Here is a 19,420-nt window from a genome sequence, read left to right as displayed (position 1 = left end):
AAATCGTCTCAATTAAAAAGGATGGAGTTCCGGTTTTTTCATTTTTGCTCGAACTCGTTCCGATTCGGTCAAATTTTCGACAGAATTGCCGAGTCTTGATTATGTAAGCGTCTCAATTAAAAAGGATGGAGTTCCGGTTTCTTCATTTTCGCTCGAACTCGTTCTGACTCGGTCAAATTTTCAACAGAATTGTCGAGTCTTGATTATGTAACTATATTTTGACGCAAATCGTCTGAATTCGATTTTGTAGTACCCGGACTCGTGAACGTTAATGCTATCTTTGTCGTCACCTGACTAAGAAATTACACATCCTACATTGATGGTTAAGTATATCATCTCGTACTTTTCCTGAAAGAATGAAACTGAGATGTCACATGAACCCTCAGGAAATGATCGGATTTTAAAAGAATACTTAGAAAATATACTTGAACAAAATTATATAACAAAATAAATACTTGCTTAATATTAATATAACATCCATGTATATTTTAGAGCTCTTTATATCGATAATTCTAATAAAACAAAATCAAAATAACCCAGTAATGTTTTTTCATTTCCGGCAACGACAAACGAATAAATAAAACCCGACAACCTTCAACGCTCATGCAGGAGCAGCCTAAACTCTGATTATAAATAAAAAAACTTCTCGAGAACAATGATATTGAGGGGTAACAAAACAATGCTCGGATTCTACAGTACCACCCATTATTAATTGCTAGATATACTTGTATCATTCTAGTTTTCCTCTTTCCTCCATAAATGCATAAATTCTATTGAGTGCAACATCCAATGTTTTCTCACTCATATTAGCAAAACAACCCCTAAACCAACCAGGTTCAGAACAATGACAAGAAGATCCAGGAGAAATATTAAGTTTCACTTCATGCACAAATGATTCCCATAATTCAATTTCTCCTTCTATTGTAGGATTATCCCCCAAAAATGGGCTTAAATTCATCCAAACAAATAATCCAGCATTTCCTTTCAAACAATCTATCCGAGCTTTCTTTAACCCTTGGGTTATCATTTCATATCTCTTTCTCAATCTTTCTCTATTAGTTTGTATATATATCTTTGTAAACTCAGTATCTAATAACATTGAAGCAAATAAGTGTTGTGTATGTGATGATATTAGACTAAAACTTGACATTCTTCGTGCAGTTGTCACAACATGATCATTGTACGAATAAATCGTTCCAATTCTAAAACCGGGTAAGCCAAGATCTTTGGATAAACTATAAACTATATGAACTCTTTCAGCATCCTTATAGTTTCGAGCTTCAAGAACTTCTGAAATGCTTATGAATTCGGATGAAGAAAAAACTGTACCTGAATAGATTTCATCCACGACGAGATGAATGTTCTTTTGTGCAGCAAAGTTGAGAATTTGTTCAAGAACGGATCGCTGCATTGATGTTCCTAATGGATTTGAAGGGTTTGTCAATAGCAATCCTCTAACCTTAATGTTCATAGAAGTTGCTTTGTTAAAAGCTTCTTCCAAAGCATTAGGAGTTACTTGGAAATCGTTTGAACTATCACAATGAACGGGCACAATTTCCACACCGGTTCTCCACCTTAGATCTCTATCGAATCTGCAAACAAAACACCATCCAAATATCCAAATATTAGTTTAAATCGTAGAAATGACAAATCATTCTAAATTCCATGTTGCGCGCTTTTGATTCAATAATCTATAAAGGAATATGCATATTCTTACCCTGGATAGTATGGAGTTGGAATAAGTAAAGCATCACCAGGATCCGCCAATACGAATGTGATTAATTCATTAGCTGCGGTTGCACCTGCTGTTAGAACAACCCGTTCAGGATCAAATTTCACTCTCCCTTCTCGAATGCTTTCCATGAAACTTGCCATTGCTTTTCGAAAAGTTAAGAGCCCATGGTAATCTTGAAAAAAAGCATTTTCCCTAAACTTAGAGATCCCATTTTTCGGTGCGGTAGCAGGTGAGTCAGAATGTTTTACCAAGTAATCTTCTAGTAAATCAAATGAAACCTGTTTACAAAAAATTCAAGACAAATAAGTATCATGTTTTTGTGAAAAACTCAAAAAAAAAAAAAAAGGGCGTTATTTTATGATGGATATCTTTGTAAAACTACTCACTTGATTTTCTGCTAAACCCATCTGGATGACACCATTAGGGTTTGTCAATTCGTCATATGGGTTCTCATCGTAAGCTTTCCAACCACCAAAGTAGCGCGAATTCTCCGCATGACTATCAGAAACTGCAACTTTTGATAAACCAACACTAGCAAATTGTTCAGCTACTTTAGATAAACCATTACTAGACAATTCTGCAACTTCTATAGCCACCATATTGGGACAAAAAAAAATTGGAGTGAGATTGTTCTTGTTTTAAAGTAATTTGATCTTTGAGGTGTGGTGAGGAAGAAACCATGTCAAAGACCCTATATATATAAGCATATGGATGCTGTAAATCTTATCATTTTGGAATGAAAAAGTAGGTAGAAATCAAAGCATTAAATACTGATATCATTTTTGGAACAAGATTAAACGTCGACCACCGGAAGTTAGGGTTCCGGACGAATGAGATGCGTCGGAGTAGAATGCAGAATTGAATACAAAGAATTAGGAGTTGAAATGGAAAGTGGAGGGAAGGAGAGTCATGTGCATTGTACTAAATGGGTGCATTTAAAGTGGCAACGGAAATATTTGAAATCGATGACAAGAGAATTAAGTATTTTGCTGTGTATATTCAGAAATCAAAAATGGAAAGTAATTAATTAAATGACTAAAAAGATTACATTTTTCAAATTCATATTTTGAACTTGATAAAAGATTTCCTTCTATTTGAGTACTTATTGTGAGAGCACTTATGACGCAAAATCTGTAATTCAATTCAAGAAAAGTTGGGCAATTAATGGTGTAAATATGACAAGGAGCATGTTGTAAGCGGTCCATTTTATATGCATCTCAATAATAAAAATCTGACAGTCTTTTCTTTTTTTGGATCCGTAAAATTTTACAGTTAAAACGACGTGCTCATTATACATTATTGTGCGTGACCACAGTAATTAGAGAACATATAAAGATTTGAGGGTCTTTTCTGGTGAAGGTAAAATTCATTAAAAAGAAGTGTTGAGATAGCACTAAAATCTATAGATACAAATCCACGTAGGAAAAGCCGAAAAAGAGCGAACAAAAGTTCAAATATGGGCCAAAGAAGCCAGATTTTGACAGTAAACTGTCTAAAAAAGTTCGAGCACTTGCCCGTAAGTCCAATAATTCAAGTACGAGTGTAGCCAGATTTTGACAGTAAACTGTCTAAAAGAAATTCGAGAACTTGCCCGTAAGTCCAATAATTCAAGTATGAGAGTAGCCAGATTTTGACAGTAAACTATGGTTCCTATAAACTCATTCAAATCAAGATTCTATTACCTTGCTCCATGCTTTATGTATGGTGCCTCATTTGTAGGCACATTACCTCATGATAGCTACCTAGCCTTTACCTGTATGGCTAGTTAGCTATTTTAAAGAAGACCTTCAGAAGTACTTGTATGAAACAAAATAATACTTGTCAGCAGTTGTCCACTTGTACTTAAATTGTCCCTGACAAGATCCGAGCAGAAAAAAAAAGATCAGTAGACTTCCAAACTGTCATCAGGTGCCTTCACCTCATAAATTAGGTTACATAACACTTCATTAGTAGATATGCAGTACGCATATATTACTTTTCTTTTTCTTTTTCGGGTGGCACATGACTTGTAAGATAGATTTATGAGTGAATGCTATTATGCATGAAGGGATCGTTATCATCTGATCAGTCGATCTATTATTAACACTTATTAATGGAACTAGCCGAAAAACGAACAACAAAGAAACGGTTAACGGATTTCGTAAAGAATTAAAAAAATTGTGCTTGGCGGCGCCTCTCTTTCAGTTGTATTTGAGATGTTGAGATCTTAAATTTCATTTAAAACTGCTGAGTTTTCTTCTACTCTCCCCATTTTATACTAGAGAAATGTACCCACCAAAACGTAAATTTAAAGGACCAAGCAGTCCCAGAGTTACATAGTGAAGCCCTATTTGAAACCTAAAGAATATATATGATGGTACTGGGTTAATGTTTCGAATGCATGACCTTGTTAAGTGCTAACAGGGTCATGCAGGCTGGAAAGCGCCAGGTATATCCAGTAGAATATTTTTCAGACATGACTAATCTAAGCTATTGATGACATGGGATTCTTTTTCGTATCAGTGGTTGAGATTTATCATGCAATTTTTATCCTTTCTCTTTAGCTATGAAGCATTTCTTTAAGCTTGAACGGTCTTAGTATTAAAATAGTTCTACCCACCCTACTGTCAACGACATGTTGCTAGAGAAGCTTGTATTTACCTCGAGTTGACTGGATGGGCCTTTCAACTCTAGATGATGACAATAAAAATAATGAACAAAAGTTTTTTTCTTTGGAAGAGCTCGAGATATATCTAACTAACCGATGGAAATGATGCTACAAGCCTACAAGTACCGCACCTGGAAGTACAACTCAAGATTGTCGAAGTACGATCTTCTTCTTCTTTTTTGACTCAAAGAAACAACTCATCACCAAGAAGGTAACAAACTGGAAACAAAGAAACCTAAACAGGTCGATTATCGCAGAGCTACTAAAGAAGCAAACACCAAAGCAAAAACCAAAAACCAAAACAGAAGAACCTATAATACCCTCCTAATCATGCAAAACCGAATTCAGAGAGATACCTTCAAAATTATTTGTCCCTGTGCACATGAAAATCTTGACACTGTCTTAGATATCTTCTAGTGTCTTATACTTAACATTAAACACTCTCGCATTTCTCTCGGTCCATACAGCCCACCATTGTCGTATAAACCCTCATAATATATATAGCGGCATATACTGGGCAACTACCAACTTTGTTGAACCAAGGAATCAAACATCTAGAGTGCAATGCATGTTTGCAGTGTAACCTGAGAATTTCACAGCCCTTAAAAACTCATCCAAACATATTGTGCTAGTTTGTCCGCGATAATTTAAATGATCGTACTTATTTGTAAATACCGTACTCCCATGATCGACACTGAATAAAAGAAGCTCCTTTTGGAAGAAGGGTGGCCGGCCCCCTAAGGGTTTTCTTCCCTTGAAACTCAACTCTTAGCACAAACTTTCAATGAATGCTCCGCTTCACAATCATCGTGCAGATCAAACACAGATACAATAGTAATACATGCAAGAACGACTATAATTTGCGGTTTAGTCTCAGTAAGGTTTGCTGCAATATATTTGCATTACAATGATACTCACGTTTAAAATATTCACAAACCTGGCAGCAGAGTGGTTGTTTCGCTAATGTGCATTGATAAAAGAGAGTTGGCATCACAATGGTGGAAGACATCCTTGGCAAGCAGATCGTCAAAGTCGATCAAACAATCTCCAATTCTCCATGATGATAGAAATTTGTTAAGCGGTTCGGCTTGAGACAGAGATGAAGTGGTTCAGAAGAAAAAAACTAAACAGTAAACAAAATTAACTAGAAAGAAACTTGTTACCACCACAGATTCAATTTTTGAAGTAAGACAAACTAAAAAAAAAAAGTAGGAAGGAAAATAGAGTGCAAGCTAACAATTAACATACGTTAAGCCTGGACCTGTGTAGTTCCATCCCTAGCAACCTTCCGATATGAGATCTTTGACCTCTTTCCCAGTATCCTTGTTTTCCTTGCTGTTCTTCCCGTTCTTCCCCATCAGACATGCATGCCAATGCAACAATCAGTTCTCGAGAAAATTCTGGACTTCGCAACACAGAAAAACACACAACTTGTTGTGGTGAAATCTATTTAGTTTCGGTTAATTCTTTATCCGGAAAAAAAACGTACATAAGCATTTTGGAAATTGTTAAAGATCGAGCAAGAGAGAGAGCATAAATGCGCGGAAGCAATAGAAGACTACATTGATAATAACTCGGTGTATCTTTCTCATTAATTCTTCAAGCTATTTATACAATCACAAGACTTGGTACTCAAGACACAAGATTTGGTTCTCAAGACATCCAATTCCTAATATAACTCAAAATAAACTAAATATATCTCCTAATTATAGTCTCATATTATATTTCCTAATACCCTCCACAAGATGGAGCATGGAAATCATGAATGCCCATCTTGGACAAAAGAAATTTAAACTAATCTTTATGCTCTAAATAACTTCCAATCATAGTTTAAGGACATTTCGGTCCTTTTCTTAGTTTAAGGACATTTCGGTCCCATCTTCGTAAGTTTAAGGACACTACAGTCCCATTCGTAGTTTAGGGACATTTCGGTCCTCTTCGGAAGTTTAAGGACATTACGGTCCCATCTTCTTAGTTTAGGGACATTTCGGTCCTCTTCGGAAGTTTAAGGACATTACGATCCCATCTTCGTTGTTTAGGGACATTTCAGTCCTCTTAGTTTCAGTAGAATACTTCTTGTACTCTTTAGACAACTCGTAGAATTTTCACCTATTTTTTTTGTTCTCTTTCTCATCACAACTTTCCGTTGTTGTGATGTTATCTACAACTCATAGGATTTTAACCTACTATTGTTGTTCTCTTTCTCATCGCATCTTGGTGATTACTTCTCATCACAACTTTCCGTTGTTGTGATGTTACAACTCATAGGATTTTAACCTACTATTGTTTTTCTCTTTCCCGTCACCTCTTGGTGATTACTTCTCATCACAAATTTTCGTTGTTGTGATGTTACAACTTATAGGATTTTAAACTACTATTGTTGTTCTTTCTCTCATCACCTCTTGGTGATTGCTTCTCTTTCTTCACAAACCTTGTTGTTGTCTCTTCTCCTTCTTCATCCCAGTCACTCTTTTATTACGAAAACTGTCACTTTTCTTTGTTTTTCAAGATTCTCTCACAATATTTTCATCACCTGCCACAAGCTCTAACTGTTCTTCTCTTTACTTTTCTGTTACAAATTTGTCACGCTATTCAGATGCCACACTTCTGAATTTGTGATAGATTTTCCACGCTGTGACATAATTGTTGTCACACTTCTGTTTGTAGGCATTTAAACAAACACCTTCGCTTCACTCCCCTTTTTAATCGAATTAGGAAACACACACAGATTCATAAACCATCTCCGGTAATCAAACTAGACCAAGCTCTGCTCCTTCTTTCTCGGTCTCTAACTCTGTTCACAGCTCAACTTCTCGTCATTTCCAACCCATACAGCTTCCTCCATTCTTCTCTGCTAACAACTAACTTTTCCTTCAACAGCCACACGAACAAACCCACACGAACGGAGGAGATGCAACACACTTCTTCGCCACCGGAACCCATATGTCAGTTCTCGCTCCATTCATCAATGATCTTCCTCTTCTACTTACGATACTAGCAGCAACCCATTACAACACTCTTCATCTTCTAAAATCAGTCCTATAACCATCACTGGGATAACATCACCCAAACTCCAACTCGATCACAACCAACCAATTACTTTCTCATCTCGAATTCACTTGATAATATTTCATCTTTCAACTTAAATCAATAGTGATAACACGAGTTCTCAGCCAAAACCTTACCTGAACTCCTCCTTTTGATAGCCACAGAATTACCACTTTGCAGCAACAATTTCTTCTTTCTGTTATGTCATCATCTCCTTGCTCTTCTCTGTTCATATTTGAAGCATCGAACCATACCAACAACCACAGCATTAGTCACCACTTCAATCACTACCACTCGAGTTCCACCAGGAACCCTAAGTACCACCACAGATCACGATGATCAGTCCCTTCTTCTTACCTCAGTTGCCAGCTCGAGTACCTTTGTATCATCTTCTCGAGCTATCATCCCAGCAACAACATATAGCTCCTTCGCGGATAAATTCCTTCTTTTTCTCCGGCTTTCTCGAGTCCATCTCACTTCTCTGTTTTCTGACATCTCGATACCATTGGCAGCAACGCTTTCTCCCTTTTCTACTGCCAACCATCTCTGTCTCCGATGTAGTGCAAGATATGGCAAAATCCTACTTGGAAGAAAAAGAGCGACGAAAGAATATCCGTTAGCCATGCAGGAATGTTTTCCTGTTTGTTATTTTTGTTAGGAAATAAGAGATATCTTGCAGAATTGGCATGATATCATATTTGGTTAGGATGTCCTCTTTATTTGCATTAATCTTAAAAGATATTTGCATTAATATTAATTATGTCATAAGGCCTATATATGGCCTCGTCTGTAAGGAAAAAAGGAAGACTTTGAATAATCATACTCTTCCATTGAGAAGTTTTATCTATGTGTGATTTCTTTCGTTTCCAGTACTAACATCCTACACCATTTGGTATTCAGAATCTGGGTATCGATCCTTCCAACATGGTTCGTGGTAGAGGTCAGGGTGGTCCTCGTGAAGCTCTGGTTGATGAGGTGATGGAGAGAACTAGGTACGATGAACTATCACGCACGGTTGAGCAGCTCACCGGTCAAGTAGCAACATTGTCACAACGACGTGAGCGCCGTCTTCCTCCTACAGATGAATCCAATTCGGATGGAACGGATGATGATAATGATACTGAAAACCCCTTTGCTGGGCGTGAGCGCGACTCTAGGAGTTGGGAATCGTCATTCCGCATAGAGATTCCTGAGTTTCATGGTAGCGGTTTATCACCGGAAGATTGTATCGACTGTTTCTCTACTGTGGAGGAAGTTCTGGAATTTAAGAGGGTTCCTGATGATCGAGTGGTTCCGCTTGTGGCTACGCGTTTTCGAGGAAGGGCTGCTGTTTGGTGGCGTCAGTTGAAAGCTTCACGAATTCAGAAAGGTAAAACTCCTATTTCTTCCTGGGTTAGGCTTGAAAAGTGCATGCGTTCGGCCCTTTTACCATTTAACTATACGAGGGAACTCTATATTCGTTTACAAAATCTTCGTCAGGGTTCTCGATCAATTGATGAATATACGAAAGAGTTCTATGATTTGGTCACACGCTCAGGTATTACAGACACTGAAGAACAACTTGTCTATCGATACTTAGGGGGTTTGCGTGAGACTTTTCAAGATACCCTTAATCTGTTTGACTATTATTATGTGTTTGAGGTTTATCAGCGTGCTTTGCGATTGGAGAAACAACTATCTCGTAAGTCGATTCGAGCAGCAATTGGCCGTCCTCCGGCTTTTTCTTCTCATACTGCTTCCGCACAACAGGTTGTTAGTACGCCTACGAAGTCTGGTCCTAAGTTCTATCATTGTGGAGATCCGAATCACTTTGCAAACGAGTGTCGCAAGGATGGAATACCTGGTAAGGCTTTGCTTGCAGGAAGTGGATATTGCTGTTGATGTCTTTGATGATGCGGAGGAGACAACAGCTGAGTTCGATGAGGTGTTCCTACCGGGTGACCAAGGTGAATGTTTGATGCTCTACCGTCGATCATTTCTTACTCCTAAAGCTAACGCTGACGAGTCATGGCTAAGAAAGAACATCTTCCAGACAACGTGTAACATTGAAGACAAGGTGTGCCGTTTGATCGTTGATTCTGGCAGCTGTGAAAACGTGGTATCTGACGAGGCTGTTCGGAAACTCAAGCTTCCCACGGAAAAACATCCTAGCCCATATTCTCTTCACTGGCTTAGTAAGGGATCCGAGGTAACTATTTCCAGACATTGTCTTGTGAAGTTTTCCATTGGTTCTGTCTATGAAGATGCCGTGTGGTGTGATGTCGTGGTGATGGATGCCTGTCATCTGCTGTTGGGTCGACCATGGAAAAACGATAGGGCAGTGACTCATGATGGTAAACTGAATACATACTCATTCATGTTTAAGAATACTCGTGTTACGCTGGTTCCTTCCAATGTGACAGTGCACGCACCTATTTCTCCCGTGGCTTCCAATTTTATTTCTTGACGTCCGTTTGAGAACGAGATGCTCACTGAGGGGATGGTGTTCATATTGTGTGGTCTCTCTCGTGAGGCTACAGCTGTTGTGGAGGTTCCGGCATGTGTCAAGGGGATGTTATCGTATTTTGAGGATATCTTCCCAGTTAATCTTCCAGAGGGTTTGCCTCCTTCTCGAGCTATTCAGCACCGGATATACTTGGTGCCTGGTTCAGTGCTTCCTAATCGAGCTCATTATCGCATGAGTCCAAAAGAAAATATGGAACTACAACGTCAAGTGGGGGAGTTATTAGCCAAAGGCCTTATCAGGGAGAGTCTCAGCCCTTGCGCAGTTCCGGCGTTGCTCATTCCTAAGAAGGATGGTACATGGCGCATGTGCGTGGATAGTCGTGTTATTAATAAGATAACGGTAAAGTATCGTTTTACTATTCCTCCGTTAGACGATATACTTGACCACCTTCATGGTGCTACGGTTTTTAGCAAATTGGATTTGCGTAGTGGCTACCATCAGATTCGTATACGGCCAGGAGATGAATGGAAGACCGCTTTTAAAACGAGGGAAGGACTTTATGAATGGTTGGTGATGCCGTTTGGTCTCTCCAATGCTCCTAGTACATTTATGCGCGTAATGAACGAAGTATTAAAATCATTTTTGGGTAAGTTTGTTGTCGTTTATTTCGATGACATCTTGGTTTATAGTACTAACTTGGATTGTCACTTGTGTCATCTTCGTGAGGTCTTAGTAGTTTTACGCCAGCAACATTTCTTTGCTGCTACAAAGAAGTGTGTTTTTTGTACGGATCGTATTCTGTTTCTTGGATACGTCATATCCAAGGATGGCATCTCGGTGGATGAGTCTAAGGTCGATGTTGTACGTACTTGGCCTTGCCCCCAATAAATCCACGAGGCTCGGAGTTTTCACGGGTTTGTATCTTTTTATAGGAGATTTATTCCCCATTTTAGCACGATAGCAGCGGCAATCACGGACTGCATGAAGAATGGTAAATTTGCTTGGACATAAGAGGCGACAGCAAGCTTCATCTTGCTTAAAGAGAAGCTTTGTTCGGCTCCTATATTAGCCTTACCCAATTTTTCTTTGTCGTTCGAAGTTCACACAGACGCCTCTAAGGTTGGTATTGGTGCCGTCTTGAGCCAAACAGGTAATCAAGACAAGATGAGTGCACGCCAGGTTAAATGGGCAAGTTATCTGCAGGATTTTACATTCGTCCTCAAACACAAAGCTGGTACTCAAAACCGTGTGGCTGATGGTATTAGTCGTCGACGAAACCTTTTAACATCACTGCGGACTGAAGTATTGGGGTTTGACTCGTTTGCAACATTATACCAATCAGACCCATATTTTTCTGTCGTATTGGAAGCTGTACGTGCAGGCAACAGTGCACAATTCTCCTTGCTGGACGGATTTCTCTTCAAAGGCACTCGGCTGTGCATCCCAGCCTGTAGCTGGCGATTGAAGATCATCCAGGAGATGCATAACGAAGGTCACTTTGGTCGTGACAAAACATTCCAGCTGATCTCTTCATCCTATTTTTGGCCGCGTCTGTTTAAGGAGGTGCAACGATTTGTCTCCCGTTGTCACGTCTGTCAGGTCTCTAAAAGGTCAGCTACGAATGCGGGTCTGTATATGCCGTTACCAATTCTTTCGAAGCCATGCACTGATATTAGTATGAACTTTGTTTTCGGTTTGACGTGCATACAACAGGGGATGGATTCTGTTTTTTTTTATAGTTGACAGATTTTCTAAGATGTCACATTTTGTAGCTTGCAAGAAGACTACGGACGCGGTTAATGTGGCGCTATTATTTTTCACAAATGTGTACCGTCTGCATGGTCTTCCGGAATCCATCGTATCAGACCGTGATTCCAAATTCCTTAGTCATTTTTGGAAATGTCTTTGGAAATTGTTACGTACGGAGCTGAAATTTAGCAGCGCTTATCACCCACAAACGGATGGGCAGACAGAGGTAGTGAACCGTTCTCTTGGGAATTTACTTCGTAGTTTGGTTGGGTCTCACACTAAGCAATGGGATCAACATCTGTTTCAAGCTGAATTCGCTTTCAATAGAACAATTCATATGAGCACAGGGTTTAGTCCTTTTCAGGTGGTCTGTGGGTTTAACCCTCGTTCTTCACTCGACCTAGCACCGGTTCCCGACCTACAACGTGTGCATACCACTGCAGATGCTTTAGTGAAGAATCTTCAACAAATACATGACATTGCTGCTCAAAATTTGGTAGTTTCTTCTGCCAAATATAAAACGTCCGCTGATAAGCATCGTCGTCATGTTGAATATGAGGTAGGTGATTTCGTTTGGGCTGTGCTTATTAAGGAACGTTTTTCGGCGGGTACATACAACAAGTTGGGTCCTCGCAAGATTGGTCTATTTGAAATTATTGAAAAACTCAACCCCAATGCCTACCGTCTGAAGCTCCCAAGTCATATTCATACGGCTGATGTGTTCAATGTTCGTCATCTAATTCCCTACCACGGCGACTTGTCCGATGATGATCTTCCTAACCTGCCTAATTCGAGGGCGAATTTCCTCTTTCCCGGGGAGAATGATGTAGTGCAAGATATGGCAGAATCCTACTTGGAAGAAAGAGAGCGACGAAAGAATATTCGTTAGCCATGCAGGAATATTTTCCTTTTTGTTATTTTTGTTAGGAAATAAGAGATATCTTGCAGAATTGGCATGATATCATATTTGTTTAGGATTTCCTCTTTATTTTCATTAATCTTAAAAGATATTTGCATTAGTATTAATTGTCATAAGGCCTATATATGGCCTCGTCTGTAAGGAAAAAAGGCAGACTTTGAATAATCATACTCTTCCATTGAGAAGTTTTATCTATGTGTGATTTCTTTCGTTTCCAGTACTAACATCCTATACCAGTCTCCGACCACGAGCTTCTTCCATCTTCATCTTTTAACAATAGCAACATATCATCATCGTCACTGCCAAGCTCGAGTACCTTCCATCAGCAGCCAAGTTTTTTCTCTCGTCCTTCTCCCTTCCCGGGATTTCCTTATCTCGGGTGTCATCACAAATCGTTCGAAACCCTAATATATATATATATATTTTAAACTCTTGACCTTACTCAAAGCCCTTTTCCTCAGGGACTCACACGAACCCAACACGAACACTGCTCGACATCCAACGGATCATAAAACAGTAACCTTGATTTCATGACAGCATTTTCCTTCCTCTGAAAACAGCAACAACGCCTGCAACAGGTCTTGGAGCATCAACATACGTCTTCTTTCTAGCAAAACCAAATGCAACTTTATCAAAACTTTGCGCAACCCATCTTTCTTAGATTCAACACATGAACAAAACTTCACAGGCAACAAGTCACGGAGCAGTAAAATACTTTACGCCTTCTTCACAATTCAATCACTAACCAGGGAAGCAGAATCGATTTGCTCACCCTCCTTACCCTTTCAGATGAACATCATCGACAATTTTTCTTTTTTTTTCTTCTTCTTCTTGTTCTTTTTCTTTGATTTCTCTACCAAAACTTATGAAAATATTTCAGCCTCTTCTCTCTCCCTCTCACCGTGTTAAGGATCGAGCAAGAGAGAGGAGAGCATAAACGCGCGGAAGCAATAGAAGACTACATTGATAATAATTCGGTGTATCGTTCTCATTAATTCTTCAAGCTATTTATAAAATCACAAGACTTCGTTCTCAAGACATCCAATTCCTAATATAACTCAAAATAAACTAAAATATATCTCCTAATTATAGTCTCATATTATAATCCTACTAGAAATTCACAAAATTCCGCAAGAGTTCACATTGTTTATAGTATATCGAAAGATCTTGGCATACCCAGTTTTAGAGTCTGAACAATTTATTCTTCGTAAAACACAGTGTTACGACAACTGCAAGTTTTAGTTTAATACCATCATAAACACAACATTTATTTGCCATCTAGAGCCTCCTGGTTGATAGCGTCCCGATCATGGTGTAGTTGACAGCTTCTACGTACCCAAACTTACGGTGTGCAAGCAATATGTGCTGGAATTTGTCTGCCGTTCTATATTCTTCAGTCTATGGCGACATAGTGGGCAAGTACCAACTTTGTTGAACCAAGGTATCAGACATCTAGAGTGAAATGCATGTCCGCAGCATATCTTGATAATGTCACTGTCCTTCGTTAACTCATCCAAACAAGTTGCGCAAGTTTCTCCATAAAACTCAACGAAATCTCTGAATGCGAAACTCCCATAAACAGAACTGAACAGAAAAACTGTTTTGGGGAGACGGGTGGCCAAATAAAGGTTTTTTTTCCTTGTAATACAACTTTCACCGCAACCTTTTATGAATGCTCCCCTTCAGAATCATCGTCCAAATCAAATACACGTACAGTAGTAATACATGTAACAATAGTCGCTGATTTCGGCTTAGTCTCAACAAGTTTTCCTGCAATTCTCTTGCAAAATGATGATACTCGGCGTTTAAAGAAATTCACAAACCTGAGAGCAGAGTGGAAGTTTTCGCTGATGCGCATAGAAAAAAGAGAGTTGGCATCACAACAATGGAGGAAGACATCCTGGGCAAGTAGATTTTCAAAGTCGATCGGGAAACAATCTCCATGATGATAGATATTTGTTAGGTGGTCTGGCTTCAAGCGGGGATGACACGTGAAGGTGGTTCAGAATTATACCACTCCTGGTGCGATAAACCTGCTTTTCTCGAACTTGGACCTCAATGAAAACTTTAGTCATGGTAGAAGGATCTGCTACCCTTCTATCGCGCACATCCATGCAAGGGTAGAGGCCCGATAATGGCATCTTAATTAGAAGAAAGATTAACAAATGTCTGTAATTTTTATAAGCGTTAAACTCGTGGTTCCGAGTTTGAAACTCGTTAGCGCCACCAAATTTTCTACGAAGCAAGATAAGCTTAAAAACTAGACAAAAAGTAGGAGAAAGAAGAGGGAACAAAGCAAGAATAAAAACTAACTAGCGAGGTGATGAATGATGAGATAAGGAATGTGACCAACTTATTTATATATACTATATTTAATTCGTCTCTCAAATAGGAAACCACTTATAATTTGGACAGAAAAAAAAACAACGTATCTGCGTGCAATCTTGAGAAGTGGTATGTATGAGCAAAATATACTTTCCTAAAGTTTCCCTTGTAACGACCACTCCATCTCCATCGTGAACAACCTAAGCCCTTCAACCCACCTCCCAAACCCCCCAAAAATACTGATCTAAAGTTTCACCCTTCACATTCCACTACTATCTATAGGTATCAAGGCTGTGAATGCACAGTTACTAGACTACGTGCTTACCGAATATAGGTACACATATATATAGCAATTTATTAGTAAATCGGGGACTTGAGATTTCAGGCGTGGTGAGGCGGCCACCTTAAAAGAAGCGTGCAGTGTTTGTAAATTATTTAAACTTTGATTTTGCTTATTGTTTATTCTTTAAGTTTCCAACCTTCTTATAGGATTCTTTTTTAGATTTTGCTTCGCTCTCAAGATGATGAGAAAGATGAAGGTGTGCGCCCCTTCTTCTTTCTCTAGTTCATTGCCTTGGAGATCGAGTGAATTACCATCAGCCGATTAATTGCCTTGGAGATTAGGTGAATTTCCATCAACTTATCAAGGTTGCAGAACTACCGATATAGGAGAAGACATCTTGTTAGAAATCTTTCTTTATCTCCCTCTAACTTCGATCTTCAAATTCAAGTGTGTTTCAAAGGTATGGTTTGCACTGCTATCTAACCCACATTTCATTAACAAGTGGATCAAACACCACACTTGCGCCAAGTCTCTCCCATGGGCTCTAGTTTACATTTGTCTCTGGAACACGTCTCTTGCAGTACATTCACAATTTATATCGACTCATAATGGGTTATCCTTTAAGTTTTTAACACCACAGTTACTCGAAAAGGATAAAAAATTTGGATGTTATGGGTTCAAGTAATGGTTTGGTGCTGCTAGCATCAACCTCAACTAGATATTTTGTATGTAATCCCCTCAGAGAAAAACGGGTTTCACTTCCAGTGGATACAAAATACCGCACACCAATCAAGTATGCGAAATGATGATCATCAAGACCGAGCGAAGACAACTGCATACAACCTATCCATAATGACGCACCAGATGAAGTCAGCTTAATCACGAGTGAAGTGTGAAGAGCTATGCGGTGTTAAGAGTACGTGCGAGAAGAGTCAATGTAAGCATGCGTTAATGACGCACGCCAGATCCGAAAATAAGGGCTTTATTAGCTGTCATCCACTATGTAAACTCCTATATAAGGAGCCGAGCGACCTTGTATTAGCGAGAGATCTTTTTGAGAGCTTAGACAAGAAATTTAGGAGAAAGAAAGATTATTTGGAGAGCAAGTTAGGGATTTCTTATTACTTTGTATCCAATTTGAAGATCTTAATGAATGTTCTTGTGATCATTATGATGATTACTTAGATTGTTCTATAGATTATTTTAAGGGTGCGGTTGTAGGATTTCCTGCAAATACATTTTGGCGCTAGAAAACAGCTCGGAATGATATACCCTGTTGGTGAATCTACTTGAAAAACAAGCTTCAAATTTTTCATAGTTTTTCGTCATTAGAAGTTTAGATCTAAAAATTTCAATAAAAAGTTACAATCTCAGAAAAATTATCTTCATCGTTTGAGTTTTCAGTTCTTCAAAGAACAATTCTTCCTATATTGTTGCAAGAAAGTAAAGATGCCAAGACAAGAATCTACAACAGAAAAAGTGGCAACAATCAGGAGGAGCAGAAGAGTCGCTGGAAGAAGAAGAACTGAATTGTTGAATAATCAAGGATGAGAGAAAAAAACAATCAAGGAAACCAAGTCCAAACTCAGCCTCAGCGTGAACCAGAGCAGAATACACTATCGATTACGATAGAGTAAGTGTTCATACCGCACATACAGATTCAACAGAAGAAGATGAACAAAGAACTGGAGACGCAAGATTAATAAAAGGAAATGAAGAGAACATGACAATCAAGGAACTTCGACAAAGGTTGGTTGCATAAAGAAGGCGAGAAGATGAAGAACGTGCGAATTTGATGTGTCAGAATAATGAGTTGAGAGAAGAGAATATAAGATTACAAGAGCAGAGATCAAGAAGCACCACACGTGCAATCTCAAGGTCAAGTAAAAGCAGGAGCTCGTCAAGACGTAGCCAATCCAGTCGAAGAGATATCAGGCGAGAAAAACCTCTAGACAACATTGTTGGAAACTTTCAGATAGATGATAACTTACAGGATCAACGCGATGAACGACGCATAGAGCAACAACCAGCAGATGACCGATACGTACAGCAGCGCGAACAATATCGCATGCAAGAAGGTCAAAGAGGCAATAGACGTGAAAACACAGGAGAACGCCATCGCACACATCATGATCACGATAGTGAAGAGGATGAAGAACAAGGAATAATTATATTGCAAGGTAGAGAAATGTTGAGAAATCAATACAAACGTGAAGAGTAAGCTGAAAGAAACAATACCGCACTGGAGCGTGCAAGGGATGAAAGAGAAAGACGCAAGAGATGGAGAGAAGAGGCTGAAGCAAGAAAGATACAAGAGGATGTGCGTCAAAATAACCATGAAAACAGAATAAGGCAAGCAAGATTAAAGAGACCCATGCGGCAAGACATAAACCAAACCATGAGTGAGAAATCCTTAGAGAGTTGGCAGAGGTGAGAGAAATGATGAAGACGCGAAGAGATGGTGGTAGGCGACAGTTGGATGAAGCAATAGAAGAATCGGGGAAAACACCATTCGCAAGACGGATACAACTCGCAAGAGTACCACCTAAATGTAACCTACCTGTATTCACTAACATATTTGATGGAAGCACATGCGCAATACATCATATTAGGGCATATAGTCGATCCTTATTACAGTGGGAGGAAAACGACGCGGTGGTATGTAAGTATTTCCCGACGAGTCTAACAGGAGAATCTTTGCAATGGTTTGAAGGACTGCCAGTGGGAACCATTAGATCATTTCATCATTTACAAAACATCTTCCTAGGACAGTACATCAGCAATAACATGTTACGCCCAGGGATTGAAAAGGTGTTCAGCTTACACAGAAGGATCAATGAGAGCTTACGCAGTTTAACAATGCATTGGAGGAGCATGTGCAGTGAAATGGTTGGACGAGTAGATGAGCGAAACCTTATACTAGATTTTATCAATGCACTTTTTCCTACAGATTTATTGTATATACAGATCTTCAGGACAAAAGATACAATAACCATGGCGGAGTTGTGCAATTTCCAAGAAGAATACATAGCTGTTGAAGAAAACAAAGAGAAATGGAGTCTTACCCAGTTGTGATAACAAACGCAAATGATGGGAATTCAAGCTTACTTCCAAGGACAACAAATGTTGTTGCAATTACATCCCAAGGGAGTCAAGGAAATAAAGTAATGGAAGAAGGGCAAAAGCTAGTAGCCATGGGTAGTAAAGATAAAGAAGAATTTGAAAGAAAATACAAACAAAAGCAGTTCAACAATCGTGGAGGAAATAATAAGATTCAAAGTCTTGATAACCAACCAGAAGGTTATGGAGGGCAAAAACAATATTACAACCAAGGACCAGGAAGTAACAAAGTGGTTTGGGAGAAGATAAAGATGCTGCATCTAAACACCGCGATAGACAAAATATGGGAAGCTATAATTTTAATGGAAGACATTCCTGAGTCACCAAATATGGGAAATGAACCACCACCAGGGAGGAGAAGTAGAAAATTCTGTGCATATCACCGTTTCCACGGTCACACAACAAGCAACTGTAGAAATGTGAAGAAAATCATACTAAGAATGATTGATCAGGGAAAACTCAGCCATTTCCTAGTGCAGCAACCACAGAATCTACCACCACCACCACCAGAAGGGAATGCCCAAGGTATGGAGACAGGAAGGAATACATATTTGATCGAAGTAGGAGCGAAGGAAAAGAATTTATATTGTAATTCGATAATACACTCGTTCAAAAGCATAAAACATTTTCACGAAAATATCCTAAGTCGAGTTTATGCAAGAGATAATGATGGAAGAGATATACTCAACCTTGCGAAGATATCGCCATTGAAAGATTGGTAGAAGCAACTTATTTTATTTAACGCAGAGGAAGTACCAGGAGGAGGAGAACCGCACGAGAGCCCATTAGTGGTAAAGTTACAAATCAATCCAAAAGCAAAAGAGGACGAAGACGAAGAGGATAACGCGAATACATTGGCTATAAATAGAATACTGATAGATCCTGACAGTTCAGTTGATATTCTGTTTTATCCACATACAAGATTATGGGTGGTAGAGATGAGGAATTAATTCCATCAACTTTCAAAATTTATGGTTTCAACGGAACATCCAACAGCCAAAGGGATAGATAACAATGCGAATTCCTCTGAAGAGCATATCAACAGAAATCGTGTTTTGCGTCGTTGACGTAGAATCACCCTATAATGCTTTGATAGGAAGACCATCGTTACATGGTATTCTAAGAGTGGCCTCAACTTTCCACCAATG

The 19,420-nt window shown here is 39.0% G+C and overlaps 3 protein-coding genes across 3 annotated transcripts; 2 read left to right on the top strand and 1 right to left on the bottom strand.

Annotated features, from left to right (window-relative positions):
• Positions 1 to 562: 562 nt before the first annotated feature.
• LOC113353425 (1-aminocyclopropane-1-carboxylate synthase 7-like) lies at positions 563 to 2,246 on the bottom strand. The gene is made up of 3 exons (XM_026597027.1): positions 2,122 to 2,246; positions 1,718 to 2,013; positions 563 to 1,592 (listed from the first exon to the last, which is right to left on the bottom strand). Exons 1-3 carry the CDS (start codon positions 2,140 to 2,142, stop codon positions 731 to 733), a joined length of 1,179 nt encoding a protein of 392 aa, XP_026452812.1. The 5' UTR covers positions 2,143 to 2,246; the 3' UTR covers positions 563 to 730.
• Positions 2,247 to 8,354: 6,108 nt separating this feature from the next.
• LOC113351241 lies at positions 8,355 to 9,876 on the top strand. The gene is made up of 2 exons (XM_026595261.1): positions 8,355 to 9,179; positions 9,292 to 9,876. The coding sequence occupies exons 1-2, from the start codon at positions 8,355 to 8,357 to the stop codon at positions 9,874 to 9,876; spliced, it is 1,410 nt and encodes a 469-aa protein (XP_026451046.1).
• A 7,715-nt stretch (positions 9,877 to 17,591) lies between these two features.
• LOC113351240 lies at positions 17,592 to 18,227 on the top strand. The gene has a single exon (XM_026595260.1). The coding sequence runs from the start codon at positions 17,592 to 17,594 to the stop codon at positions 18,225 to 18,227; it is 636 nt and encodes a 211-aa protein (XP_026451045.1).
• Positions 18,228 to 19,420: the final 1,193 nt, after the last annotated feature.

The sequence above is a fragment of the Papaver somniferum genome, chromosome 2, assembly GCF_003573695.1.
Source record: "Papaver somniferum cultivar HN1 chromosome 2, ASM357369v1, whole genome shotgun sequence".
Classification (NCBI taxonomy): Eukaryota; Viridiplantae; Streptophyta; class Magnoliopsida; order Ranunculales; family Papaveraceae; genus Papaver; species Papaver somniferum.
The sequence above is the reverse complement of the archived record's forward strand: the minus strand, read 5'-3'. Positions and strand labels throughout refer to the sequence as shown.

What these genes read in the sequence shown, in the direction of transcription:
- LOC113353425 (XM_026597027.1), bottom strand. Translation starts at nt 2,142, where the DNA reads ATGGGTTTAGCAGAAAATCAA. An exon ending in TGGGTTTAGCAGAAAATCAA is followed by an intron (nt 2,014 to 2,121) that starts GTGAGTAGTTTT and finishes TTTTGTAAACAG; the next exon opens with GTTTCATTTGATTTACTAGA. An exon ending in CCAACTCCATACTATCCAGG is followed by an intron (nt 1,593 to 1,717) that starts GTAAGAATATGC and finishes TTTTGTTTGCAG; the next exon opens with ATTCGATAGAGATCTAAGGT.
- LOC113351240 (XM_026595260.1), top strand. Translation starts at nt 17,592, where the DNA reads ATGATGAAGACGCGAAGAGATGGTGGTAGGCGACAGTTGGATGAAGCA.
- LOC113351241 (XM_026595261.1), top strand. Translation starts at nt 8,355, where the DNA reads ATGGTTCGTGGTAGAGGTCAGGGTGGTCCTCGTGAAGCTCTGGTTGAT. An exon ending in ATACTGCTTCCGCACAACAG is followed by an intron (nt 9,180 to 9,291) that starts GTTGTTAGTACG and finishes CTTTGCTTGCAG; the next exon opens with GAAGTGGATATTGCTGTTGA.